The 25,288-nt window shown below is 57.0% G+C and overlaps 1 protein-coding gene and 1 long non-coding RNA gene across 5 annotated transcripts in view; both read left to right on the top strand.

The window, feature by feature from the left end:
* The first annotated feature begins 241 nt into the window (after positions 1-241).
* Positions 242-25,288, top strand: part of otud7b (OTU deubiquitinase 7B) — a 25,710-nt gene continuing 663 nt past the window's right edge. For 3 of the 4 annotated variants that reach the window (XR_003932463.1, XR_003932462.1, XM_030103594.1), the window contains exons 1-12: positions 242-442; positions 12,287-12,431; positions 12,568-12,738; positions 14,241-14,456; positions 17,001-17,102; positions 17,208-17,335; positions 17,448-17,554; positions 18,416-18,543; positions 19,648-19,797; positions 19,875-19,989; positions 21,393-21,471; positions 21,658-25,288. The exon at positions 21,658-25,288 is cut by the window's right edge. Coding sequence is in view for 2 of the 4 variants with exons in the window: in XM_030103594.1 (XP_029959454.1) it covers positions 12,347-12,431; positions 12,568-12,738; positions 14,241-14,456; positions 17,001-17,102; positions 17,208-17,335; positions 17,448-17,554; positions 18,416-18,543; positions 19,648-19,797; positions 19,875-19,989; positions 21,393-21,471; positions 21,658-23,001 (2,625 nt within the window). In the remaining 2 variants the exon portion in view is untranslated. The remainder of the gene's footprint in view (positions 443-12,286; positions 12,432-12,567; positions 12,739-14,240; positions 14,457-17,000; positions 17,103-17,207; positions 17,336-17,447; positions 17,555-18,415; positions 18,544-19,647; positions 19,798-19,874; positions 19,990-21,392; positions 21,472-21,657) is intronic. The other variant, XM_030103596.1, reaches the window with a different exon arrangement.
* LOC115397374 (uncharacterized) overlaps positions 11,804-25,288 on the top strand; it is a 14,148-nt gene continuing 663 nt past the window's right edge. The window contains exons 1-2 of the long non-coding RNA XR_003932464.1: positions 11,804-11,835; positions 23,283-25,288. The exon at positions 23,283-25,288 is cut by the window's right edge and continues 663 nt beyond it. This is a non-coding gene — a long non-coding RNA (uncharacterized LOC115397374). The remainder of the gene's footprint in view (positions 11,836-23,282) is intronic.

Below are 25,288 nucleotides of genomic sequence, written 5' to 3'. Positions count from 1 at the left end.
TGTCACTCCGAGCCTCACGCGCAGCGCCCATTGGCTGCTTGAGCTAAGGCCCGCCTCTTGTTCTTCCGCAGCCAATGAGCGAGCGCATATTTTGTACTCTCTCTGTTCATTCGATGCTCACTCGACTGGGGAACGTCAATCAAAGTCACCCCGCGTGCTGATTGGCTGCCGTCAGCGTCAGCGACGCGCTGCCGCGGCTGTGATTGGTTGGCTGTCCGGTGGGGGAGGGGCGGGGGGGGGCTCGCACCGCCGCTTGACGTTGTTGTTGTAGGATTGAGTTTGTCGCTGTCGCTCCGGTTCGGATCTCATCCTGAACTTGCTCCTCGGAACCGGCTGGAAAAGTTGTGAAGCGTGGATGCGGGAGAGCGGGCCGCCGCGGAGCAGCTGCAGCCGGCTGGACGCGTCCCGGGGACCATGTGAAGTCCGCCGCAGGCCGCTGAAGGTACGGACCCCGCGAAGCTAACGCTAGCTCCTGATTAGCCCCGTGGAGGAGCCGCTGTGGCCCCGAACCTCCGCTCCTCCTGCCCCGAACCTCACTCACCCGCTCCCGGGACCCACTGCGGCCCTCCGGGGCCAGCCCCTGCCGAACCGGGTCCGAGTCTCGGTTCTGGAGCCCGAGCGCCTGGTTTATGTAAGCATGTGTATTGTTCCCCATGTTGAGTTCAAGTCACTGATCTGGGAGTCGAACCGGGGACCCCCGGCTCTGGAAACACCTGCACCGCCTGGCCAGCACGCTGCGAGCCTGTAGCGGCCCGGGCCCGGGCCCGGGTCCAGGTCCAGGTCCAGGTCCAGGTCCAGGTCCAGTCACGATCCGGATTAGCAGGTTTATATTTAAGGTGTGTGTGTGTGTGTGTGTGTGTGTGAGTGATGTAACTCACTTAAAGCAGCAGCTTACTGGAATGTGTACACACGCGCTCAGGGATTAACCCTTTAACGTTCTCATCAACACAGCTCACAGCCACTTCCGGAAACACATCTGGACATGATCCCTGAACCACACCCGGGCCTCAAAGGTTACACCTGGACTCTTTAGTCCACATCGGGTCTCTTTAGACCACATCCAGACTGTTTAGTCCACATCGGGACGGTTTAGACCATGTCTGGAATCTTTAGTCCACATCGGGTCTCTTTAGTCCACATCGGGACTGTTTAGTCCACATCGGGACGGTTTAGACCACGTCTGGAATCTTTAGTCCACATCGGGTCTCTTTAGTCCACATCGGGACGGTTTAGACCACGTCTGGAATCTTTAGTTCACATCGGGTCTCTTTAGACCACATCCAGACTGTTTAGTCCACATCGGGACGGTTTAGACCACGTCTGGAATCTTTAGTCCACATCGGGACTGTTTAGACCATGTCTGGAATCTTTAGTCCACATTGGGTCTCTTTAGACCACATCGGGACGGTTTAGACCACGTCTGGAATCTTTAGTCCACATCGGGTCTCTTTAGACCACATCGGGACGGTTTAGACCACGTCTGGAATCTTTAGTCCACATCGGGTCTCTTTAGACCACATCGGGACGGTTTAGACCATGTCTGGAATCTTTAGTCCACATCGGGTCTCTTTAGACCACATCCAGACTGTTTAGTCCACATCGGGACTGTTTAGACCATGTCTGGAATCTTTAGTCCACATCGGGTCTCTTTAGTCCACATCGGGACTGTTTAGTCCACATTGGGACTGTTTTGTCCACATCTGGAAGCTTTAGTCCACATCGGGTCTCTTTAGACCACATCGGGACGGTTTAGACCACGTCTGGAGTCTTTAGTCCACATGGGGACTCTGTAGACCTTCTGAGTCGGCCTGGATGATCTGCTGTCACCAGGGGCGGGGCTAGATGGAGGTGGAGGGGGGGGCTAGACGCGGGGGGCGGGGCTTTACGAGGCAGCATCTGGCTGTGGGCGGAGTCACTTTAAGCCTCCAGGCTGAAACGTGATCCTGCTGCTGACTTCCTGGAGCCTTCAGGACACTTGGCTGTTGTGGTTTGAGGGGGCGGGGCTTGGTGACGGTGCGAGCCTCGTTCTCTCTTTGCGATTGGTTGATCAAGCGTCCTGGTAGGCCGTCCTGAAGAAACGTTCCTGTCAGACTTCTGCTGATCCTGGTTCTGCATCGCGCTGCTCCTCTGTCATCATCCTGCTCGGCTCATCAGGACCCGGTAGACCACTTCAGGACTGTGTAGACCACTTCAGGACTGTGTAGACCACTTCAGGACTGTGTAGACCACTTCAGGACTGTGTAGACCACTTCAGGACTGTGTAGACCACTTCAGGACTCAGTAGACCACTTCAGGACTGTGTAGACCACTTCAGGACTGTGTAGACCACTTCAGGACTGTGTAGACCACTTCAGGACTCTGCAGACCTTGTCGGGGCTGTGTGGACTCACGTGGCTTTGCTCAAGGGTTCTGCTGCCCTGATTGAAGAGACCCAGACTCTTAACCGCTGCTGGACTCGGACTCTTCATCAGATTGACGAATCCAGAACCGACTTTAATCTGATCTGGAGCCAGACCTGGATCTGCTCTGGACTCTGCTGGTCTCTGGACCACTCGGGGACTTCTCTGGATCCTGGTTGGTTGTCCAGAGGCAGACCGTAGTCTCAGAACTGAGCCTCAGATCTGGGTCGTTCTGGTCTCCATGTGGACTCTTCAGACTCCACATGGAGGAAGCTTTGGTCCAGACGTGGACCGTGATCTGTCTCCAGAGACCTGGATCCTCAGGGTCCTGGTCTGGTGTTTCACTGCGTCCAGATGACAGAGATCTGAAAACCGCTTCTACAGAGCGTTCGAGGTCCGTCTGCACGTCCCCCCGACCTCTCTGTCCCCCTGATGTCCCCCCGACCTCTCTGTCCCCCTGATGTCCCCCTGATGTCCCCCCGACCTCTCTGTCCCCCTTGCTTCTTTAGCCGTGACGCTTGGGGTTCCGGACCGTGTGGTCTACTTTGTGGACGTCCTCTGTCCACAGCAGACCTGTGAGCCGGGTGTCCCTCTGAACGCAGAACCATCATGTGAGACATCCAGACAGAGCCTGGAGGACGAGGAGGACGGGGACGGGTTAGGTTCTCTTCAGTTATGCAGCTCCTGCGGGGGACAACGTCCAGGAGGACAGACACTGACCGCTGGCGTCCAGAGGAGGACGCTCTTCGCTGGCTGTGGTGTGCGGGTGCGCGGTTTCCACGGTGACGGGAGAGATCGCTCGTCTCTCCTGATCCGGTTCACCTGCTGCTGCGTGAACACAGTCCAGCCGGACTCGATGTGGGCCAGACTGACCCTGGTCTGTTCTGGTCTCCTGGGCCAGACTGACCCTGGTCTGTTCTGGTCTCCTGGGCCAGACTGACCCTGGTCTGTTCTGGTCTCCTGGGCCAGACTGACCCTGGTCTGTTCTGGTCTCCTGGGCCAGACTGACCCTGGTCTGTCCAGACTGGAGACCATACTTGGACCGGTTGGACCGGATTCAGATCCGGATCACGGTGGTGCTGTTGCCGGTGCTGTTAGCCTGAGCTGGTTAGCGCTCTGGCTAACGGTTACCTGGAAGTGGTTCTGCCCTCCTCGCCATCATGTCGCCATGGCAACGCGGCGCCCGACATCTGTGCCGCTTCCAGATCCGGTTTCACCGGGAGACTCAGGCCCTGGTAGCTGCTCTGTGTGTGTGTGTGTGTGTGTGTGTGTGTGTGTGTGTGTGTGTGTGTGTGTGTGTGTGTGTGTGTGTGTGTGTGTGTGTGTGTGTGTGTGTGTGTGTGTGTGTGTGTGTGTGTGTGTGTGTGTGTGTGTGTGTGTGTGTGTGTGTGTGTTCAGTCGCTCTCACTCTTCTCGTCTCTTCGTTTCAAGCTTTCAGTCACTGAATCGTCTGAGTTTCACTTTTCAGCGTTCTCATTGGCTGTCTGTAGAGGTGGGCGGGGCTACCGTTCTGAAGCCTCCAGCAGGTGGTCTCCATACTGGACTCTGTAGACCAGGTGGAATGTGATTGGTCCAGCCTGTCGCATGACAGAGGAGCAGCTGTGATTGGCTGATTGATGCTGAACTTTAACCCCTGAAATCAAATCAACAGACCAGAGTCTGGTCCAGAGGAACCAGAGCCAGAGACCAGGACCTGGTCTGGAACCCGGAGCTCTGTGTCTGTACTGTTGCTGTACCGCCGGGTGTTGCTGACATACGTTAGCTGAGTTAGCAACAGTAGCTCGGGGGGCGGGGCTTAGCGGTTCATTCGGTTCCTCTTCCTGTCAGTCCGCCGCGCTCCGAGGGCGTGCGGTTTCCCGGGTTCTACGGGGTTCCCCGGGTTCCCGGCAGTGATGGACGTGACGGTGTTGCCGTCCCGCCCTCTCTGGAGACTCGGGACCGGTTGGTCCCGCATCAGGGTTCCAGTTAGACCTGAATGTGGCGGCGCCGGCCTGGCGGGTGGCCAGGTTGTCAGGCCGTCGGGTTGCCGTGTTGTGGGGTTGCCAGGTTGCTGTGTTGTGGGGTTGCCAGGGTTGCTGGGTTGCCGTGTTGTGGGGTTGCCAGGTTGCCGTGTTGTGGGGTTGCCAGGGTTGCCAGGTTGCCGTGTTGTGGGATTGCCAGGGTTGCTGGGTTGCCGTGTTGTGGGGTTGCCGGGTTGCCGTGCTGTCGGGTTGCCAGGTTGCCGTGTTGTGGGGTTGCCCGGTTGCCGTGCTGTCGGGTTGCCAGGTTGCCGTGCTGTGGGGTTGCCAGGTTGCCGTGTTGTGGGGTTGCCAGGTTGCCGTGTTGTGGGGTTGCCAGGTTGCGGTGACGCAGGGCTGTCTGGACGCCGCTGCGTCTCTTTAAACTGATTCTCAGGATTATTTTTAGAGCGTCTGAAACAGGAGGCCGCGCTAATTCAGGCAGCCCGGAGATTAGGTGGTGTGTGTGTGTGTGTGTGTGTGTGTGTGTGTTCTCGTATTTCTATCCTTGTTGGGGCCAAATGTCCCCACAAGGATAGCAAAACGTGGAACGACGTGCCTTGTGGGACCTTTTTCCGGTCCTAAGTAGGAGAAACAGTGTTTTCTTGACCATGTTGTTGTTACTGAAAAAAGTAAAAGTGCAAAAACATTTCTTTAGGGTTAGGCTTTGTTGTGGTGTGGGTTAGGGTTAGGGTAAGGGTCAGGGTTAGGGGCTAGACATGAATGGGAGTCAATGGACGGTCCCCACAAGGATAGAAATACAAGACTGAGCGTGTGTGTGTGTGTGTGTGTGTGTGTGTGTGTGTGTGTGTGTGTGTGTGTGTGTGTGTGTGTGTGTGTTGGGGTCAGCGGTGGCAATCTTACGGAGCCCCGGACATGACATGGTAAAAAAAAAATTTAAATTGTGGCCATGAATTAGTTCTATCATTCATCCACTGAACAGTGAAGTCAGCAGCATGTTGACAGATACGGACTTCCGGTCTCAGTAACTCTTTAACTGAACGTCAGTAACTTACAAAGGGCGCTGCATCCCGCCGCTGTGAGCTGGACCACAGGCTGCAGGCTCATTTTATTAAAAGTCTCTGTCTATCAGCAGCAGAAACAGTACTGGTTTCTATCAGCAGCCTGGTGCTGCGGGGTTCAGGGACCGTCTACAATTTACAAGACGCTGCAGCAGTGAAGACAAATACCATGTCCAATAAATTTGATAGGAGACAAATGAAGGTTGTAGCGATTATGGTGACACTGTAGTAAATCCCAGTGGTGGTATTACGTTTTTTTTGTTGTTGTTTTAGTTGTTGGTTGTTGTTTTTGTAGCTAATTGTCTTCACTGCTGCAGCGTCTTGTAAGTTGTAGACGGTCCCTGAAGCAGCTCTACCGGCTGCTGATAGAAACCAGTACTGTTTCTGCTGCTTGATAGACAGAGACTTTTAATAAAATGAGCCTGCAGCCTGTGGTCCAGCTCACAGCGGCGGGATGCAGCGCCCTTTGTAAGTTACTGACGTTCAGTTAAAGAGTTACTGAGACCAGAAGTCCGTATCTGTCAACATGCTGCTGACTTCACTGTTCAGTGGATGAATGATAGAACTAATTCGTGGCCACAATTTGATTTTTTTTTTTACCATGTCATGTCCGGGGCTCCGGACAATCTTGATAAAGACTTGGTATTTTAAGTTATATTAAATCATATTTGATGAATTGTAAAATTATTATAGTAAAATAAGCTTCTTGCACAATTCTTGCAAAAACAAACAGTCCCCGGTCTGCCGGGCCCAGGACGGTCCAGACTCAGTACTTTTGAATTCATTATTGTATTTTGCACATAATGCGATTAATCGCAGAAAAATTACGTGATTAATCGCAATTAAGAAATGTCATCGCTGCCCAGCAGTAATAGATATAAATATAGATTTATGGAAACAAAACATTTAAAAAACATATTTATTGAGGTACAGAACAGGGATTATACCGAGCTAAAGCTGTAACAAGATCACACAGGATAGGATGAAATATCACAGTGAAGGGAAAACTACCAGGAAGAAAACCAGAAAGTCCTGGACGTCCTGGACGTCCTGGACGTCCTGGTCCAGCCGTCCTGGACGTCCTGGACGTCCTGGATGTCCTGGACGTCCTGGTCCAGCCGTCCTGGACGTCCTGGACGTCCTGGACGTCCTGGACCCTCTTCACCAAGACCTTGTTGGGCGTGGCCTCCGCCCCGGGCCGCCTGCTGAACGGCGCTCACACACAGCGCAGAGCGCTTCACACTGCATTCACACATTCACCCATTCATGCACACATTCACACACCGGGGGAGGCGGCGCCGCGCAGGGCGCTCGGTCCGTCCACCGGAGGCAGTTTGGGGTTCAGCGTCTTGCCCAAGGACACTTCGACACGCAGACAGGAGGAGACAGGAATGGAACTAACAACCTCCCCGCTGACCCACAGCTGCTGAGGCCGCGACGTCCCGGTCCCTGCTGGCTGGTGGGGGGACGGGCCAGACCAGGTCCATCCCACACCGGGAGAACCTGGTGTCTGCTGGAGGACTGGGAGGAGGACTGGTCTGGGTGGACGTGCTGGTTGAAGACGGGGCGTCTTCTGCAGACCGGGGCCGGTCCGGGTCAGGCTGGGCCTGCCGGGACCGGACCCCCTACCCGTCCTGCGGAGCGTCAGGTGTGTCGGTCCGTCTTTGGTCCAGGTCTGGAGTCTTTCATGGCCGGTGTTGGGGTGGAGTCGGGCCGTCTCCTAGTCCACCTTTTCTAACTGCGTCTTTAACGGGGCCGGCCCGGTCTGACCCCCCACCGGGATCCCGCCAGCTGCCGGTCCTCAGGGGACCTTAGAGGACAGGTTGGACCTTAGAGGACAGGTCTCTGTGCTGTCCTCAGCCTGGCGGAGCGGGCGGCGCCGTGGTAACAGGCTCCGCCCTCTTCTTCTCTGAACTGCAGAGCGCTGTGAAGTCCTGGTTCAGTGGGTGGGGGTCTGACAGGGACTACACCCGTGCCCACTGCAGGGATCCTGGAGTCCAGTCAGGACCTGGATCATGGTTTTCTGGTGACAGTTCAGGAAAGTCTTTGAGGAGTCCAGCTCCGGGTTCCAGACCCGGCCTCCGGTCCAGCTCCGGGTTCCAGACCCGGCCTCCAGTCCAGCTCCGGGTTCCAGACCTGGCCTCCCAGTCCAGCTCGGGTTTGGAACTTGGTAGTTCCTGGTCGTCTCCTGGGTTCTAGATACGTCTGGTGTGAAACCAGACCCCCTTCTGAAGCTGTCTAGAGGACATCCGGTCCACAGATGGTCCTCAGGCTCCTCCAGAGAGACAGAGCGTCGCAGCTCGTAGTTGGTCCCTCTAGCCCCGTCCTGATTGGTCCAGAGGCTCCCCGGAGAGCCCGGTCCTCACATGGCGGGTCGAGCAAGGACTCTGTTAGACCAGCAGAACTTTCTGGAGGACTGACCGTCTCACCGAATCCCAGGCCTGTCCAGGCCCGGTCCTCCAGGGACCAGTCACATCGGTCCAAATGCATCCGTCCAGGGACCGGTTCTCCGGTTCTCAAGTCTTCACTGCAGTCGGTCATCCAGGGTCTGGACCGGGGTCTGGACCGGGTTTCGGACCGGGGTCTGGACCGAGGTCCGGACCGGGGTCTGGACCGGGGTCTGGACCGAGGTCCGGACCGGGGTCTGGACCGGAGTCTGGACCGGGGTCTGGACCGAGGTCAGGTCTTTATGATCCAGTTCAGGGTTCTGCAGGACAGGGGACAGGTCTTCTTTAAGGGTCCGTCCTGCTCTGGTAGACCGGTCCGGGTCTGGGTTTTTCCGCCTTCAGTCTGGAAGCGTCTGATTGTAGCGCGTCACAGCCAACGCCATTTTGCGTCAAAAATCGCGTCTGTGGCGGGAAGGCGGGGCTTCCGGCCTTGTCCTGTGTTAGCTTAGCATCATGCTAACCCTGCTGAGCGAGTGGTGTATGCTAATGAAGCCAGACGGCGGCGCCGTGCCTGGAGCGCCACGTGATCCACAGACGCTGCGAGTTTCAGCGTCGCTCCAGGAGCTGCGCCAGTGTTTCCCTGGCCCCGCCCCCTGACCTACGTCACCACGGAGACGCTCTCTGATTGGTTTGCCACAAAATCGCGTCGCGTCAAAAGTTCAGATTTCGCAACTTCAGCGTCGGACGCAAAATCACTACGCGTCGCAAAATCGCACCGCCGACGCATCAACGCCGCGACGTGCTGTGAAAACGCACCGCGTCCGACTCGTCACGTCTCGCTGCCGGTAGAACCCAGTAGAACCTGGTAGAACCCGGTAGAACCTGGTAGAACCCAGTAGAACCTGGTAGAACCCAGTAGAACCTGGTAGAAACTGGTAGAACCTGGTAGAACCTGGTAGAACCCAGTAGAACCTGGTAGAAACTGGTAGAACCCAGTAGAACGCGGTAGAACCCGGTAGAACCCAGGTGGAACCCGGTAGAACCCGGTAGAACCTGGTAGAACCCGGTAGAACCTGGTAGAACCCGGTAGAACCTGGTAGAACCTGGTAGAACCTGGTAGAAACTGGTAGAACCTGGTAGAACCCAGTAGAACGCGGTAGAACCCGGTAGAACCCAGGTGGAACCCGGTAGAACCCGGTAGAACCTGGTAGAACCCGGTAGAACCTGGTAGAACCCGGTAGAACCTGGTAGAACCTGGTAGAACCCGGTAGAACCTGGTAGAACCCAGTAGAACCTGGTAGAAACTGGTAGAACCTGGTAGAACCCAGTAGAACGCGGTAGAACCCGGTAGAACCCAGGTGGAACCCGGTAGAACCCGGTAGAACCTGGTAGAACCCGGTAGAACCCGGTAGAACCTGGTAGAACCTGGTAGAACCTGGTATAACCCGGTAGAACCTGGTAGAACCCGGTAGAACCTGGTAGAACCCGGTAGAACCTGGTAGAACCTGGTAGAACCCGGTAGAACCTGGTAGAACCCAGTAGAACCTGGTAGAAACTGGTAGAACCTGGTAGAACCCAGTAGAACGCGGTAGAACCCGGTAGAACCCAGGTGGAACCCGGTAGAACCCGGTAGAACCCGGTAGAACCTGGTAGAACCCGGTAGAACCTGGTAGAACCTGGTAGAACCTGGTAGAACCTGGTAGAACCTGGTAGAACGCGCGTTCCCCGTTGTTTTCAATTACATTTGGCGGAGTGAACGCAGCTTCACAGCAGCTGCTGTTTGGTAAAATATGTTTTAGCTTTTAGAAAGTGGCCTGTCTGTCCCTGGTGGCTGTCTCTGTCCCTGGTGGCCGTCTCTGTCCCCGGTGGGCCGTCTCTGTCCCCGGTGGGCCGTCTCTGTCCCTGGTGGCCGTCTCTGTCCCCGGTGGGCCGTCTCTGTCCCCGGTGGGCCGTCTCTGTCCCTGGTGGCCGTCTCTGTCCCCGGTGGCCGTCTCTGTCCCCGGTGGCCGTCTCTGTCCCCGGTGGCCGTGTCTGTCCCTGGTGGCTGTCTCTGTCCCTGGTGGGCCGTCTCTGTCCCTGGTGGCTGTCTCTGTCCCTGGTGGCTGTCTCTGTCCCTGGTGGGCCGTCTCTGTCCCTGGTGGGCCGTCTCTGTCCCTGGTAGGGCGTCTCTGTCCCTGGTGGCCGTCTCTGTCCCTGGTGGCCGTCTCTGTCCCTGGTGGCCGTCTCTGTCCCTGGTGGCTGTCTCTGTCCCTGGTGGCCGTCTCTGTCCCTGGAGGGCGTCTCTGTCCCTGGTGGCCGTCTCTGTCCCTGGTGGCCGTCTCTGTCCCTGGTGGCTGTCTCTGTCCCTGGTGGCCGTCTCTGTCCCTGGAGGGCGTCTCTGTCCCTGGTGGCCGTCTCTGTCCCTGGTGGCCGTCTGGGGTGGACGGCGTTCTTTATGGAATTGCTCAGAACTGTCCTGAGCTTCTCCGTCTCAGTCTTCGGTTTTCTTAAGGGTGTTTTTGTTTCTGCGCTGCGGATTCAGTCCTTCTGCTGCAGCTTCATGTTTCTGTTTCAGGAAGATTCTCTTCTGGAGTCCAGATGTCCTCAGGTCTGGAGTCTGGAGTCCAGATGTCCTCAGGTCTGGAGTCTGGAGTCCAGATGTCCTCAGGTCTGGAGTCTGGAGTCCAGATGTCCTCAGGTCTGGAGTCTGGAGTCCAGATGTCCTCAGGTCTGGAGTCTGGAGTCCAGATGTCCTCAGGTCCGGAGTCTGGAGTCCAGATGTCCTCAGGTCTGGAGTCTGGAGTCCAGATGTCCTCAGGTCTGGAGTCTGGAGTCCAGATGTCCTCAGGTCTGGAGTCTGGAGTCCAGATGTCCTCAGGTCCGGAGTCTGGAGTCCAGATGTCCTCAGGTCCGGAGTCTGGAGTCCAGATGTCCTCAGGTCTGGAGTCTGGAGTCCAGATGTCCTCAGGTCTGGAGTCTGGAGTCCAGATGTCCTCAGGTCTGGAGTCTGGAGTCCAGATGTCCTCAGGTCCGGAGTCTGGAGTCCAGATGTCCTCAGGTCTGGAGTCTGGAGTCCAGATGTCCTCTGCTTCATTCTTCATCTGTTCTGCTCCTCTTCTCCTTCCTCATCTGCTCATTTTCACTCCTTTAGTTTTTACCAGAGTGAAGTCATTAAAATCCTCCCTCCTCTCACTCTGCCTCACCCTCTCACCCTGCTTCACCCTCTCACTCTGCTTCACCCTCTCACCCTGCTTCACCCTCTCACTCTGCTTCACCCTCTCACTCTGCCTCACCCTCTCACTCTGCCTCACCCTCTCACCCTGCTTCACCCTCTCACTCTGCCTCACCCTCTCACCCTGCCTCACCCTCTCACTCTGCCTCACCCTCTCACCCTGCCTCACCCTCTCACTCTGCTTCACCCTCTCACTCTGCTTCACCCTCTCACTCTTCATGTCAAAATGGAGTTCAGCCTCCACAGCAGCTTTAGCCTGCTTCCAGGAGGATCCAGGGAGATCAGGGAGATCAGGGAGATCCAGGGAGATCCAGGGAGATCCAGGCCTGTGATCTGACGGTCCGATTGTCTTCAATATGAATCACCGTTGAACACAAACACAGTAGCTGTAGAGGAGAGCAGAGTGTGTGTGTGTGTGTGTGTGTGTGTGTGTGTGTGTGTGTGTGTGTGTGTGTGTGTGTGTGTGTGTGTGTGTGTGTGTGTGTGTGTGTTCTCGTATTTCTATCCTTGTCGGGGCCAATGTCCCCACAAGGATAGCAAAACGTGAAACGACGTGCCTTGTGGGGACCTTTTTCCGGTCCTCAGTAGGAGAAACAGTGTTTTCTTGACCATGTTGTTGTTACTGAAAAAAGTAAAAGGTCAAAAACATTTCTTTAGGGTTAGGCTTTGTTGTGGTGTGGGTTAGGGTTAGGGTAAGGGTCAGGGTTAGGGGCTAGACATGAATGGGAGTCAATGGACGGTCCCCACAAGGATAGAAATACAAGACTGCGTGTGTGTGTGTGTGGTGTGTGTGTGTGTGTGTGTGTGTGTGTGTGTGTGGTGTGTGTGTGTGTGTGTGTGTGTGTGTGTGTGTGTGTGTGTGTGTGTGTGTGTGTGTGTGTGTGTGTGTGTGTGTGTGTGTGTGTGTGTGTGTGTGTGAGCGGTGTGTGTGCCGTCCCTGTTCAGGCTTGTTGTGTCCTCACACCAGTCAGTTCCTCATCTTTCATCACCCAGCTTCCTGTCTTCTGATTGGTGCTTTCCGGTTCAGGACCAGACCCTGCCGCTGGTTGCGTTGCTCGGTTGCAGTGAACTTTAATGCAACTTGCTGGTTGCCAGATGGCTGTGTGTCCGCGTTGCCGTCGCCGTGACGACGTCATCGCCGCCGCTTCGCTCGGCTCCGCCTCTCTGACGCTCCGCCTCTCTGACGCTCCGCCTCTCTGACGCTCCGCCTCTCTGATGCTCCGCCTCTCTGACGCTCCGCCTCTCTGACGCTCCGCCCGGCTGTCTGCAGGTGTGGCTGCTCCCCCTGCTGGCAGAGCCGCTGCTCTACACCTGCTGACTTCATGATCACATGACCGGGGACATGGACGCTGTCCTGTCCGACTTTGTCCGTTCCACTGGAGCCGAACCGGGACTGGCCCGGGACCTGCTGGAGGGTGAGTCTAGAGACACACACACACACACACACACACACACACACACACACACACACACACACACAGGGCTCTGCCGGTGGACTGGAAGTGTCAGAGGCGGTCTCATGCAGACTCCGCCCCCTGCTGTCCTCTGCAGGGAAGAACTGGGACTTCACCGCCGCCCTCAGCGACTTCGAGCAGCTGCGACAGGTGCATGCTGGGAGCCTGACGTACTCCCTGGCGGAGGAGCCCACGTTCCGGCCGTCGGAGAAGGACCCGGTCCGGGGGGGGCGGCCCGTCCTGCACCGCCAGGAAGAGGTGGTCCAAGGTGAGCTGCTCTCCGGGGGCGTGGCGCCAGGTGGACCGGCCCATGAGGACCGCCGGTGGTCCGGTCCGGTTTGGTCCATCGGTCTGGGCCGGACCAGTCTAACTGTAGCGTAATGTATGCTGTAGCGTAGCATAGCACACTGTATGCTATAGCGTAGCGTAGCATACCGTGTGCTGTAGTGTAGCATAGCACACTGTATGCTATAGCGTAGCGTAGCATACAGTGTGCTGTAGCGTAGCGTAGCATACATTGTGCTGTAGCGTAGCGTAGCATACATTGTGCTGTAGCGTAGCGTAGCATACAGTGTGCTGTAGCGTAGCGTAGCATACAGTGTGCTGTAGCGTAGCGTAGCATAGCATACAGTTTGCTGTAGCGTAGCGTAGCATACAGTGTGCTGTGGCGTAGCGTAGCATACATTGTGCTGTGGCGTAGCGTAGCATACATTGTGCTGTAGCGTAGCGTAGCATACAGTGTGCTGTAGCGTAGCGTAGCATACAGTGTGCTGTGGCGTAGCGTAGCATACAGTGTGCTGTAGCGTAGCGTAGCATAGCATACAGTGTGCTGTAGCGTAGCGTTGCATACAGTGTACTGTGGCGTAGCGTAGCATACATTGTGCTGTAGCGTAGCGTAGCATACAGTGTGCTGTAGCGTAGCGTAGCATAGCATACAGTGTGCTGTAGCGTAGCGTAGCATACAGTGTGCTGTGGCGTAGCGTAGCATACATTGTGCTGTAGCGTAGCGTAGCATACAGTGTGCTGTAGCGTAGCGTAGCATACAGTGTGCTGTAGCGTAGCGTAGCATACAGTGTGCTGTAGCGTAGCGTAGCATACAGTGTGCTGTAGCGTAGCGCAGCATACAGTGTGCTGTAGCGTAGCATACAGTGTGCTGTAGCGTAGCGTAGCATTCAGTGTGCTGTAGCGTAGCATACAGTGTGCTGTAGCGTAGCGTAGCATACAGTGTGCTGTAGCGTAGCGCAGCATACAGTGTGCTGTAGCGTAGCGTAGCATACAGTGTGCTGTAGCGTAGCATTCAGTGTGCTGTAGCGTAGCATACAGTGTGCTGTAGTGTAGCGTAGCATTCAGTGTGCTGTAGCGTAGCATTCAGTGTGCTGTAGCGTAGCGTAGCATACAGTGTGCTGTAGCGTAGCGTAGCATTCAGTGTGCTGTAGCGTAGCGTAGCATTCAGTGTGCTGTAGCGTAGCATTCAGTGTGCTGTAGTGTAGCGTAGCATTCAGTGTGCTGTAGCGTAGCATTCAGTGTGCTGTAGCGTAGCATTCAGTGTGCTGTAGCGTAGCGTAGCATACAGTGTGCTGTAGCGTAGCGTAGCATTCAGTGTGCTGTAGCGTAGCATTCAGTGTGCTGTAGCGTAGCGTAGCATTCAGTGTGCTGTAGCGTAGCATTCAGTGTGCTGTAGCGTAGCGTAGCATACATTGTGCTGTAGCGTAGCGTAGCATACAGTGTGCTGTAGCGTAGCTCACAGCGCCCTCTGTGTGTCGTCCTCAGCCACGGAGAAGCGTCTGTCCAGAGGCATCTCTCACGCCAGCTCCAGCATCGTGTCCCTGGCCCGGTCCCAGGTGTCCTGCAGCAGCGAGCCCCTGCTGGACACGCCCCTCTGCACCTTCCAGCTGCCCGACCTCACGCTGTACCGCCACGACTTCCGCGGCTTCGTGGAGCGAGACCTGATCGAGCAGTCCATGATGCTGGCCCTGGAGCACGCAGGTGAGGGCCGGGCCGGACCGGGCCGGGCCGGACCGGATCGGAACAGACCGGATCCAACCCTGACCCCCTGCAGGAGGTCTGGGGCCTCATGGTGGGTCACAGACCCACTGGAACCATGAGAACCTCCCTCTTCTTCCTCTGGCTGTTCTTCTGACCTCCCTCCTCTTCCTCTGGCTGTTCCTCTGACCTCCCTCTTCCTCTGGCTGTTCCTCTGAACTCCCTCCTCTTCCTCTGGCTGTTCCTCTGACCTCCCTCCTCTTCTTCTGGCTGTTACTCTGACCTCCCTCTTCCTCTGGCTGTTCCTCTGAACTCCCTCCTCTTCTTCTGGCTGTTCCTCTGACCTCCCTCCTCTTCCTCTGGCTGTTCTTCTGACCTCCCTCCTCTTCCTCTGGCTGTTCCTCTGACCTCCCTCTTCCTCTGGCTGTTCCTCTGACCTCCCTCTTCCTCTGGCTGTTCCTCTGACCTCCCTCTTCCTCTGGCTGTTCCTCTGACCTCCCTCTTCCTCTGGCTGTTCCTCTGACCTCCCTCTTCCTCTGGCTGTTCCTCTGAACTCCCTCCTCTTCCTCTGGCTGTTCCTCTGACCTCCCTCTTCCTCTGGCTGTTCCTCTGACCTCCCTCTTCCTCTGGCTGTTCCTCTGACCTCCCTCTTCCTCTGGCTGTTCTTCTGACCTCCCTCCTCTTCCTCTGGCTGTTCCTCTGACCTCCCTCTTCCTCTGGCTATTCCTCTGACCTCCCTCTTCCTCTGGCTGTTCCTCTGACCTCCCTCTTCCTCTGGCTGTTCCTCTGACCTCCCTCTTCCTCTGGCTGTTCTTCTGACCTCCCTCCTCTTCCTCTGGCTGTTCCTCTGACCTCCCTCTTCCTCTGGCTGTTCCTCTGACCTCCCTCTTCCTCTGGCTGTTCCTCTGAACTCCCTCCTCTTCCTCTGGCTGTTCCTCTGACCTCCCTCTTCCTCTGGCTGTTCCTCTGACCTCCCTCCTCTTCCTCTGGCTGTTCCTCTGACCTCCCTCTTCCTCTGGCTGTTCCTCTGACCTCCCTCCTCTTCCTCTGGCTGTTCCTCTGACCTCCCTCCTCTTCTTCTGGCTGTTACTCTGACCTCCCTCTTCCTCTGGCTGTTCCTCTGAACTCCCTCCTCTTCTTCTGGCTGTTCCTCTGACCTCCCTCCTCTTCCTCTGGCTGTTCTTCTGACCTCCCTCCTCTTCCTCTGGCTGTTCCTCTGACCTCCCTCTTCCTCTGGCTGTTCCTCTGACCTCCCTCTTCCTCTGGCTGTTCCTCTGACCTCCCTCTTCCTCTGGCTGTTCCTCTGACCTCCCTCTTCCTCTGGCTGTTCCTCTGACCTCCCTCTTCCTCTGGCTGTTCCTCTGACCTCCCTCTTCCTCTGGCTGTTCTTCTGACCTCCCTCCTCTTCCTCTGGCTGTTCTTCTGACCTCCCTCCTCTTCCTCTGGCTGTTCCTCTGACCTCCCTCTTCCTCTGGCTGTTCCTCTGACCTCCCTCTTCCTCTGGCTGTTCCTCTGACCTCCCTCTTCCTCTGGCTGTTCCTCTGACCTCCCTCTTCCTCTGGCTGTTCCTCTGACCTCCCTCTTCCTCTGGCTGTTCCTCTGACCTCCCTCTTCCTCTGGCTGTTCTTCTGACCTCCCTCCTCTTCCTCTGGCTGTTCCTCTGACCTCCCTCTTCCTCTGGCTATTCCTCTGACCTCCCTCTTCCTCTGGCTGTTCCTCTGACCTCCCTCTTCCTCTGGCTGTTCCTCTGACCTCCCTCTTCCTCTGGCTGTTCTTCTGACCTCCCTCCTCTTCCTCTGGCTGTTCCTCTGACCTCCCTCTTCCTCTGGCTGTTCCTCTGACCTCCCTCTTCCTCTGGCTGTTCCTCTGAACTCCCTCCTCTTCCTCTGGCTGTTCCTCTGACCTCCCTCTTCCTCTGGCTGTTCCTCTGACCTCCCTCCTCTTCCTCTGGCTGTTCCTCTGACCTCCCTCTTCCTCTGGCTGTTCCTCTGACCTCCCTCTTCCTCTGGCTGTTCCTCTGACCTCCCTCTTCCTCTGGCTGTTCCTCTGACCTCCCTCTTCCTCTGGCTGTTCCTCTGACCTCCCTCTTCCTCTGGCTGTTCCTCTGACCTCCCTCTTCCTCTGGCTGTTCTTCTGACCTCCCTCCTCTTCCTCTGGCTGTTCCTCTGACCTCCCTCTTCCTCTGGCTGTTCCTCTGACCTCCCTCTTCCTCTGGCTGTTCCTCTGACCTCCCTCTTCCTCTGGCTGTTCCTCTGACCTCCCTCTTCCTCTGGCTGTTCTTCTGACCTCCCTCCTCTTCCTCTGGCTGTTCCTCTGACCTCCCTCTTCCTCTGGCTGTTCCTCTGACCTCCCTCTTCCTCTGGCTGTTCCTCTGAACTCCCTCCTCTTCCTCTGGCTGTTCCTCTGACCTCCCTCTTCCTCTGGCTGTTCCTCTGACCTCCCTCCTCTTCCTCTGGCTGTTCCTCTGACCTCCCTCTTCCTCTGGCTGTTCCTCTGACCTCCCTCCTCTTCCTCTGGCTGTTCCCCTGACCCCCCCCCCCCCCCCAGGTCGTCTGAACTGGTGGTCTAAGGTGGTCCCGTCCTGCCAGAGTCTTCTCCCTCTGGCCACCAGCGGAGACGGGAACTGTCTGCTTCACGCAGCGTCTCTGGGTGAGTCCAGTCCCAGTGTTCTGGTCCGTCCTTCATCCCAGCAGACCCACCGAGTGTGTGTGTGTGTGTGTGTGTGTGTGTGTGTGTGTGTGTGTGTGTGTCCAGGAATGTGGGGTTTCCATGACCGGGACCTGATGCTGCGGAAGTCTCTGTACTCCCTGATGGACCACGGTCCAGAGACCGAGGCTCTGAGGCGCCGCTGGAGGTGGCAGCAGACCCAGCAGAACAAGGAGGTGAGCTCCACCCTCCTCCACCCTCCTCCACCCTCCTCCACCGTCATCAAGCAGAGAAACAGAAAAATTGACACCGTGTGTGTGTGTGTGTGTGTGTGTGTGTGTGTGTCAGTCGGGGCTGCTCTACACGGAGGACGAGTGGCAGAAGGAGTGGAACGAGTTGCTGAAGTTGGCGTCCAGTGAGCCCAGAATCCACTTCAGCACCAACGGGACCAGCGGGTGAGGACCAGACCATCAGGACCAGACGAGCAGAACCAGACCAGCAGGACCAGACCAGCAGGAACAGACCAGCAGGACCAGACCATCAGGACCAGACGAGCAGAACCAGACGAGCAGGACCAGACCAGCAGGACCAGACGAGCAGAACCAGACGAGCAGGACCAGACGAGCAGGACCAGACGAGCAGGACCAGACCAGCAGGACCAGACCATCAGGAACAGACGAGCAGAACCAGACGAGCAGGACCAGACCAGCAGGACCAGACGAGCAGAACCAGACGAGCAGAACCAGACCATCAGGACCAGACCATCAGGACCAGACCATCAGGACCAGACGAGCAGAACCAGACGAGCAGAACCAGACGAGCAGGACCAGACCAGCAGGACCAGACGAGCAGAACCAGACGAGCAGGACCAGACGAGCAGGACCAGACCAGCAGGACCAGACCATCAGGAACAGACGAGCAGAACCAGACGAGCAGGACCAGACCAGCAGGACCAGACGAGCAGAACCAGACGAGCAGAACCAGACGAGCAGAACCAGACCATCAGGACCAGACCATCAGGACCAGACCATCAGGACCAGACCAGCAGAACCAGACCATCAGGACCAGACCATCAGGACCAGACCATCAGGACCAGACCAGCAGAACCAGACCATCAGGACCAGACCATCAGGACCAGACCATCAGGACCAGACCAGCAGAACCAGACCATCAGGACCAGACCAGCAGAACCAGACCATCAGGACCAGACCAGCAGGACCAGACCATCTGACTGCAGTCCCTGTCTGCTTCATGGTCCAGTTCTGGTCCCGGCCTCTTGTGGACTCAGATGGTTCTTGTTTCCTGGTGGTTTTCAGGGCGGAGTCTTCAGACGAACCGGTCTACGAGAGTCTGGAGGAGTTCCACGTCTTCGTTCTGGCCCACGTTCTTAGGAGACCCATCGTGGTGGTGGCCGACACCATGCTGAGGGACTCGGGAGGGGAGGGTGAGTCCGGCTAACGGCTAACGGCTAACACAGGCTGAAAGATGCTTGTGAGCAGATTTGAAAACGGAAAAATTAAAGACAAAAAAAAAAACATCTAAATCTAAGAACTGAAGAGAAAAAAAACCAAGCCAGTGCAGAGCAGAACCCGGGTCGAAAAGAGGGAGAAACAAAACCGAAGAACCACGGCGGGAAGCTGCTCTTCGCCGAGTCGTGTCCTGAGCTCACAGCACAGCTTTAACGTAGCGTCAGCGCTAGCATTAACATTAGCATTAACAGCTGCTGGGAGCAACATGTTACTCTGACAGCGCTAGCTGCTAAAGCTAGCATTAGCATTAACAGCTGCCGGGAGCAACATGTTACTCTGACAGCGCTAGCTGCTAAAGCTAGCATTAGCATTAACAGCTGCCGGGAGCAACATGTTACTCTGACAGCGCTAGCTGCTAAAGCTAGCATTAGCATTAACAGCTGCCGGGAGCAACATGTTACTCTGACAGCGCTAGCTGCTAAAGCTAGCATTAGCATTAACAGCTGCCGGGAGCAACATGTTACTCTGACAGCGCTAGCTGCTAAAGCTAGCATTAGCATTAACAGCTGCCAGGAGCAACATGTTACTCTGACCACGCTAGCTGCTGAAGCTAGCATTAGCATTAATAGCTGCCAGGAGCAACATTTTACTCTGACAGCGGTAGCTGCTAAAGCTAGCATTAGCATTAGCATTAACAGGTGCCGGGAGCAACATGTTACTCTGACAGCGCTAGCTGCTAAAGCTGGTGTTAGCATTAGCATTAATATGCGGTGTCCAGTTACTCATTACAAACAGGTGAAGGTTTCCGGGTGTCAAGGTGGAGAAGGCTCTGTTCCTGTTCCTGTTCCGGGTCTCGGTGTTTTTCAGAATAAAACTCACTGTTGGCTAGCGGAAATTTGTTCAATTTAAAATTAAATTAAAATTTAATTAATTTAACTTTGAAGGTGAAGCTCTTTGATCCTGTTTCCGCTGAAAGCCAGAGTGCTGAGTCAGGATCGCAGGCGTCTGCGACAGAGCGTGACGTGACACGGCACACCCAGGTGTTTGAGCGGTTCTCCCGGTTCTCCCCGGTTCCACAGCCTTCGCCCCCATCCCCTTCGGAGGGATCTACCTTCCCCTGGAGGTTCCGGCCGCCAGGTGCCACCGGTCCCCCCTGGTTCTGGCCTACGATCAGGCCCACTTCTCGGCCCTGGTGTCCATGGAGCAGAGGGACGGCGGCAGAGACCAGGGTGAGTTCCGGCAGGTTCTCTGTTCCCGCGGCGGGACGGGTTCTCGTCGTCATCCTCGATTCTCCCCGTCCCTCCAGTCGTGATCCCGCTCACCGACTCGGAGCACAAGATGCTGCCGCTGCACTTCGCCGTGGATCCTGGGAAGGACTGGGAGTGGGGCAAAGACGACCACGACAACGTGATGCTGGCCAGGTGAGAGAACGCGGTTCCGCCAGTCAGAACCGCTCTGACGGTTCTGCTCACCAGTCCAGGTGAGAGAACCAGGTTCCACAGATGGCCCCTGATTACTGGTGAAGCCGTGCAGTGTGGCTCTGAACGGGCTCTGTGCACAACTCAACCACTTCCTGAACTTCAGGAGGCTCCGTGCTTCCTGTCTTCCATGATAAAGCAGGTGTGTCTGACCTTTACTGTCGTGGTGACAGAGGTCAGACGCACCTGGATTCATCAGCTCGTCCTGTCATGAAAGACAGGAAGCAAGGAGCCTCCTGAAGTTCAGGAAGTGTGAAGTTGTGCATCGAGTCCACTCTGAGGCATGCGAGGGAGCATTTTAGCAGTTAGCATCAGTTAGCCATGAGCGGTTAGCATCAATGAGCCTCAGTGAGCTGTTAGCAGTTAGCCTCAGTGAGCTGTTAGCGGTTAGCCTCAGTGAGCTGTTAGCGGTTAGCATCAGTGAGCTGTTAGCAGTTAGCCTCAGTGAGCTGTTAGCGGTTAGCATCAGTGAGCTGTTAGTGGTTAGCCTCAGTGAGCTGTTAGCCTCAGTGAGGTGTTAGCGGTTAGCCTCAGTGAGCTGTTAGCAGTTGGCCTCAGTGAGCTGTTAGCAGTTAGCCTCAGTGAGCTGTTAGCGGTTAGCCTCAGTGAGCTGTTAGCGGTTAGCCTCAGTGAGCTTTTAGCAGTTAGCCTCAGTGAGCTGTTAGTGGTTAGCCTCAGTGAGCTGTTAGTGGTTAGCCTCAGTGAGCTGTTAGCCTCAGTGAGCTGTTAGCAGTTAGCCTCAGTGAGCTGTCAGCGGTTAGCCTCAGTGAGCTGTTAGTGGTTAGCCTCGGTGAGCTGTTAGCCTCAGTGAGCTGTTAGCGGTTAGCCTCAGTGAGCTGTTAGCCTCAGTGAGCTGTTAGCCTCAGTGAGCTGTTAGCGGTTAGCCTCAGTGAGCTTTTAGCAGTTAGCCTCAGTGAGCTGTCAGCGGTTAGCCTCAGTGAGCTGTTAGTGGTTAGCCTCAGTGAGCTGTTAGCCTCAGTGAGCTGTTAGCGGTTAGCCTCAGTGAGCTGTTAGCCTCAGTGAGCTGTTAGCGGTTAGCCTCAGTGAGCTGTTAGCGGTTAGCCTCAGTGAGCTGTTAGTGGTTAGCCTCAGTGAGCTGTTAGCCTCAGTGAGCTGTTAGCGGTTAGCCTCAGTGAGCTGTTAGTGGTTAGCCTCAGTGAGCTGTTAGCCTCAGTGAGCTGTTAGCGGTTAGCCTCAGTGAGCTGTTAGCGGTTAGCCTCAGTGAGCTGTTAGCGGTGTTGCAGGTCAGGATTGGGCCTGTGGACACCGGGGCTGTCCTGCCAGAGCGTTCCACTGCTGCACTGCCCTGCTGGTTCTGAAGCTGTTCTCTGCTGTTGCTCCTGCAGCGTGGCGTTATCTCTGGAGGCCAAACTGCAGATGCTGCACAGCTACATGACGGTCAGCTGGCTGCCGCTGCCCTGCGAGGTACACCCCGGGGGGAGGGGCGGGGCTAGGGGCGGAGCTTGGGGAGGGGTGGAGAGGGCGGGCGGGTTGGGGGGGGTAGAGACATAGGCTGATGTTGCAGTTGAGTCCTGTGTTGAGTTGGTCACTGAACAGGAAGTAGTTCTGCGTGCACTTCCTGTTGGTTTGACCATCACTTCCTGTCTCCAGCAGGCTCCTCTCGCTCAACCCGAGTCTCCGACGGCGTCGGCGGGCGAGGACGCCCGGACGCCTCCGGACTCCGGCGAGTCGGACAAGGAGTCGGTCAGCAGCAGCTCCAACGGCAATGGAGACGCGGCGGCGGCCAACGGCGGCCCGCCACCCAAGAACGGGTCCTCGTCCTCGTCCGGCTCGGGCGGCGGCGGCGGCTCGGCCGGGAAGGACAAGAGTAAGAAGGACAAGGACAAGAAGCGCGCCGACTCGGTGGCCAACAAGCTGGGCAGCTTCGGGAAGAGTCTGGGCAGCAAGCTGAAGAAGAACGTGGGCGGGCTGATGACGGGGAAGGGCGCGGCGGCGGCGGCGGCGGGCGGCGCCGAGAAGAAGAAGGGCTCCTTCAGGGGCAGGAAGGGCAGCAAGGAGGGCTCGCCGTCCGCCCACGCCTCCGAGGACTCCGGGAAGGGCTCGCCGTCGTCCGGCAGCGAGCGCCTCAACGGCACGGGCGGCAGCACGAGCAGCGGCGGCAGCAGCACCGACAGCGACGGCTGCAAGTACGGCGCCGACGTGAAGGTGAGCCTGGGCATCCTGCGAGCCGCCATGCAGGGCGACAGGAAGTTCGTCTTCTCGGCGCTGCTCACCGCCTCCAGCCGCCAGCCCTTCCAGGAGGAGATGATCCAGCGCTACCTGGCCGACGCCGAGGAGCGCTTCCGGGCGGAGCAGGAGCAGCAGCGCCGCGACGCCGAAAGGAGGGGCGTGGCCAACGGGGCGCCGCCCCCCCGGAAGGAAGCGGCCGAGCCGGGCCACCGGCCGCACGACGCCAAAGAGGAGCCGTGCGACGGCGATCCGCCCGGGCCGGCCCCCCCGGGCCCCTCGCCGTTCTCCGCCGCCGCGCCCCTCCCTCGCGCCTCCTTCATGGACCCGCCCCCCCTCGCCCCGCTCCACCCGGACGCCCGGCGGCAGCTGGCCGGCGGCTCCCCGGCCGCCTCCTACCCCGGCCTGCCCCCGTACGCCACCCTCCCCCGACACTGCCCCGCCCCCCCGGGCCCCGCCCACCCCCAGTACTCCGGCTGCTCCCTGAGCCCCCCGCGGCTCCCGCCCTGCTACCCCCCCGACTTCGACCCGCCGGACTACCCCGGGTCCGAACCCTACGCCAACGGCTTCAGGGACCCGGGGGCCTCGCTGCCCCCCCTCAGACACTACTCCCTGGGCAGCGCCGGCGCCCTGCAGCCCGGACCCCCCCGCTGCCGGACCCCCAGCTGCACCTACTACGGACACCCCGAGACGGGGAACTACTGCTCCTACTGCTACCGCGAGGAGCTGAAGAGGAGGGAGGCGGAGCCCGCCGTGCACCGCTTCTGAGGCGTCCGGCGGTCCGGTTCTGAGAGGTCCCGTGGACCGGTTCGGACCGGTTCTGACGGGACCAGAAGCACGGCGGGCGGCTTCCATGAGTGGCCTTTACACATCAGAACAGAGACTCCATGATGGAGGTGGCGCAGAACCAGCAGGGCGGAGTCTGGGCGGAGTCTGGGCGGAGTCTGGGCGGACACAGCTCGCCCCGCCTCCTGATAAAACACTAAACTGCACTTCTCTGACTTAGTGCTCTTGTCGTTGCTGTGGCTGTGTGCAGGTGTGTGTGCGAGTGTGTGTGTGTGTGTGTGTGTGTGTGTGTGTGTGTGTGTGTGTGTGCAATGTATCCAGCAGGAGTCATCTCACACATACACACACTCTCTCTCCCTCGATGCACAAGCTCTCGTTCCCCTCGGAGGTGTTGTTCCGATGTTTGGAAAGACGGCGGCCTTTGCTGGATTAGCGCCGCGCTCCGCAGGCTGCTGTGCTGCTACTGGTTCAGAACGCTACGGTTTGGCTCCGCCCCTCTGGTCGACACGTTCCGTCACTCAGATGTCAAACGCCGTCCGACGTCGGTTCTTCTGGCTTCCGATCGGATCACAAACGGAGCGGCGGCACCGTCAGGAGCTGGAGTCACTCACCCTGCCATCCCGAGTCTTCCTGTTCCTGTAGCTGGTTAGCGCTGATCAGCGCCGGCTAGTAGCAGTTAGCGCTGATCAGCGCCGGCTAGTAGCAGTTAGCGCTGATCAGCGCCGGCTAGCAGCAGTTAGCGCTGATCAGCGCCAGAGGCCGATGGCTTCTCCAGAAATCTAAAGCTCCTCCCACTTTCTACTTAAATCATCCAAGAAAAAAGCCTTTAATCTGAAGTGGGCCCTCCGGGAGCCGACGGGTCGGGTGTAATTCCCCCTCCTGCCAGCAGATGCCGCAGCGCCAGCAGTGCTCCTGCCACCGTTAACGGAACTTCAGGTTTATCTTCCTCCAAGGGTCTGAACGTTGACCTCTTCAGGTTTCTCACAGTGAGCAACACGTTCTGCAGCTGCTGTAAAAAAAACAAAACAAAAAATAACTCCTAAAATGTTGGTTTGAGGTCAAGCTGATGGGACGAGGCTAATGCTAACTAGCGTTACCATCCTGAGGAATGTAGAGCAACTTCAACTCCACATTACACATTAATCATGTGAAGCTGGAGCCCAACTCGCATGAGCATTAGCGCAGCTCCAGTTAGCATTAGCGCAGCTCCAGTTAGCATTAGCACTGTGATGAACGTTGATCTGGAAACCAAACACTGCAGACAGCTTCACGTCATGATGGAGATATCTGAGATTCATGCAGACTTCAAGCTCTACCTGTAGCTTTAGCTGTAGCTTTAGCTTTAGCATTAGCTTTGGCTTTAGCACCACTTTCCAAACACTGATAGAGAAAAGTGGAGCACTGGAAAAAGAAAACACTAAACACAAACAAAACCTGGAAGTGAAGAGCTGGTCCCGGTCGTCCCATTAGCATTAGCTCACAGGTAGCGCTAGCACAGCTATGCGTTCACCAGCAGCGAGCTCCACCCGTCAGCCTGTGGTGGAGCTGAAGGAAGTAGCGTTAGCATGACCTCAGAGCCACATTCTCAAAGCTAATGCTATTAGCACCTAGCATGTGTCATTTGACACCTGGCTCACAGTTTGTCGGCACCCGTTAGCATTAGCACGTCTCTTCTGCAGCCCGGTGATGGAGAGGAAGAGGCGGAGCTTCAGCCTTCATGCTAACAGGAGAACCAGCCACGTTCTGTCTTGATGGAACCCAAACCTCCTGCCGCCCCCTGCTGCTAGCGCTAGCTTTAACGTTAGCATTAGCACGGTCCTCAGCCGCTCAAAACAGGAAGTCAGGTTCTCCTCCTGCATCAGTCGCTGTTCACACGAATCCAGCACTTTGATGGAGTCAGTGACGATCTGAAGAGTCAGACCTCCACCTGCTCCACTTCCTGCTCCTCCACCTGCTCCACTTCCTGCTCCTCCACCTGCTCCACTTCCTGCTCCACTTCCTGCTCCTCCACCTGCTCCACTTCCTGCTCCACTTCCTGCTCCACTTCCTGCTCCTCCACCTGCTCCACTTCCTGCTCCTCCACCTGCTCCACCCAGAGACTCCGTGTCCAATTTGTGTCCTTGATGCCTTTTTTCATCATTTTGTCTCCGTACTGATCCCGATCCTGATCCGGTTCCTGTCTGGATCCGGATCTGGTCTGGGAGAGCTCAGCTGGGATGTGACGTTGCTGCTGCACATTTGAAAGAAGTTGTTTTATGAGGAACCTCTT

Source organism: Salarias fasciatus, chromosome 11, assembly GCF_902148845.1.
Source record: "Salarias fasciatus chromosome 11, fSalaFa1.1, whole genome shotgun sequence".
NCBI classification, from domain to species: Eukaryota; Metazoa; Chordata; class Actinopteri; order Blenniiformes; family Blenniidae; genus Salarias; species Salarias fasciatus.
Note: the sequence above shows the minus strand (reverse complement) of the source record. Positions and strands in the feature narration are given on the sequence as shown.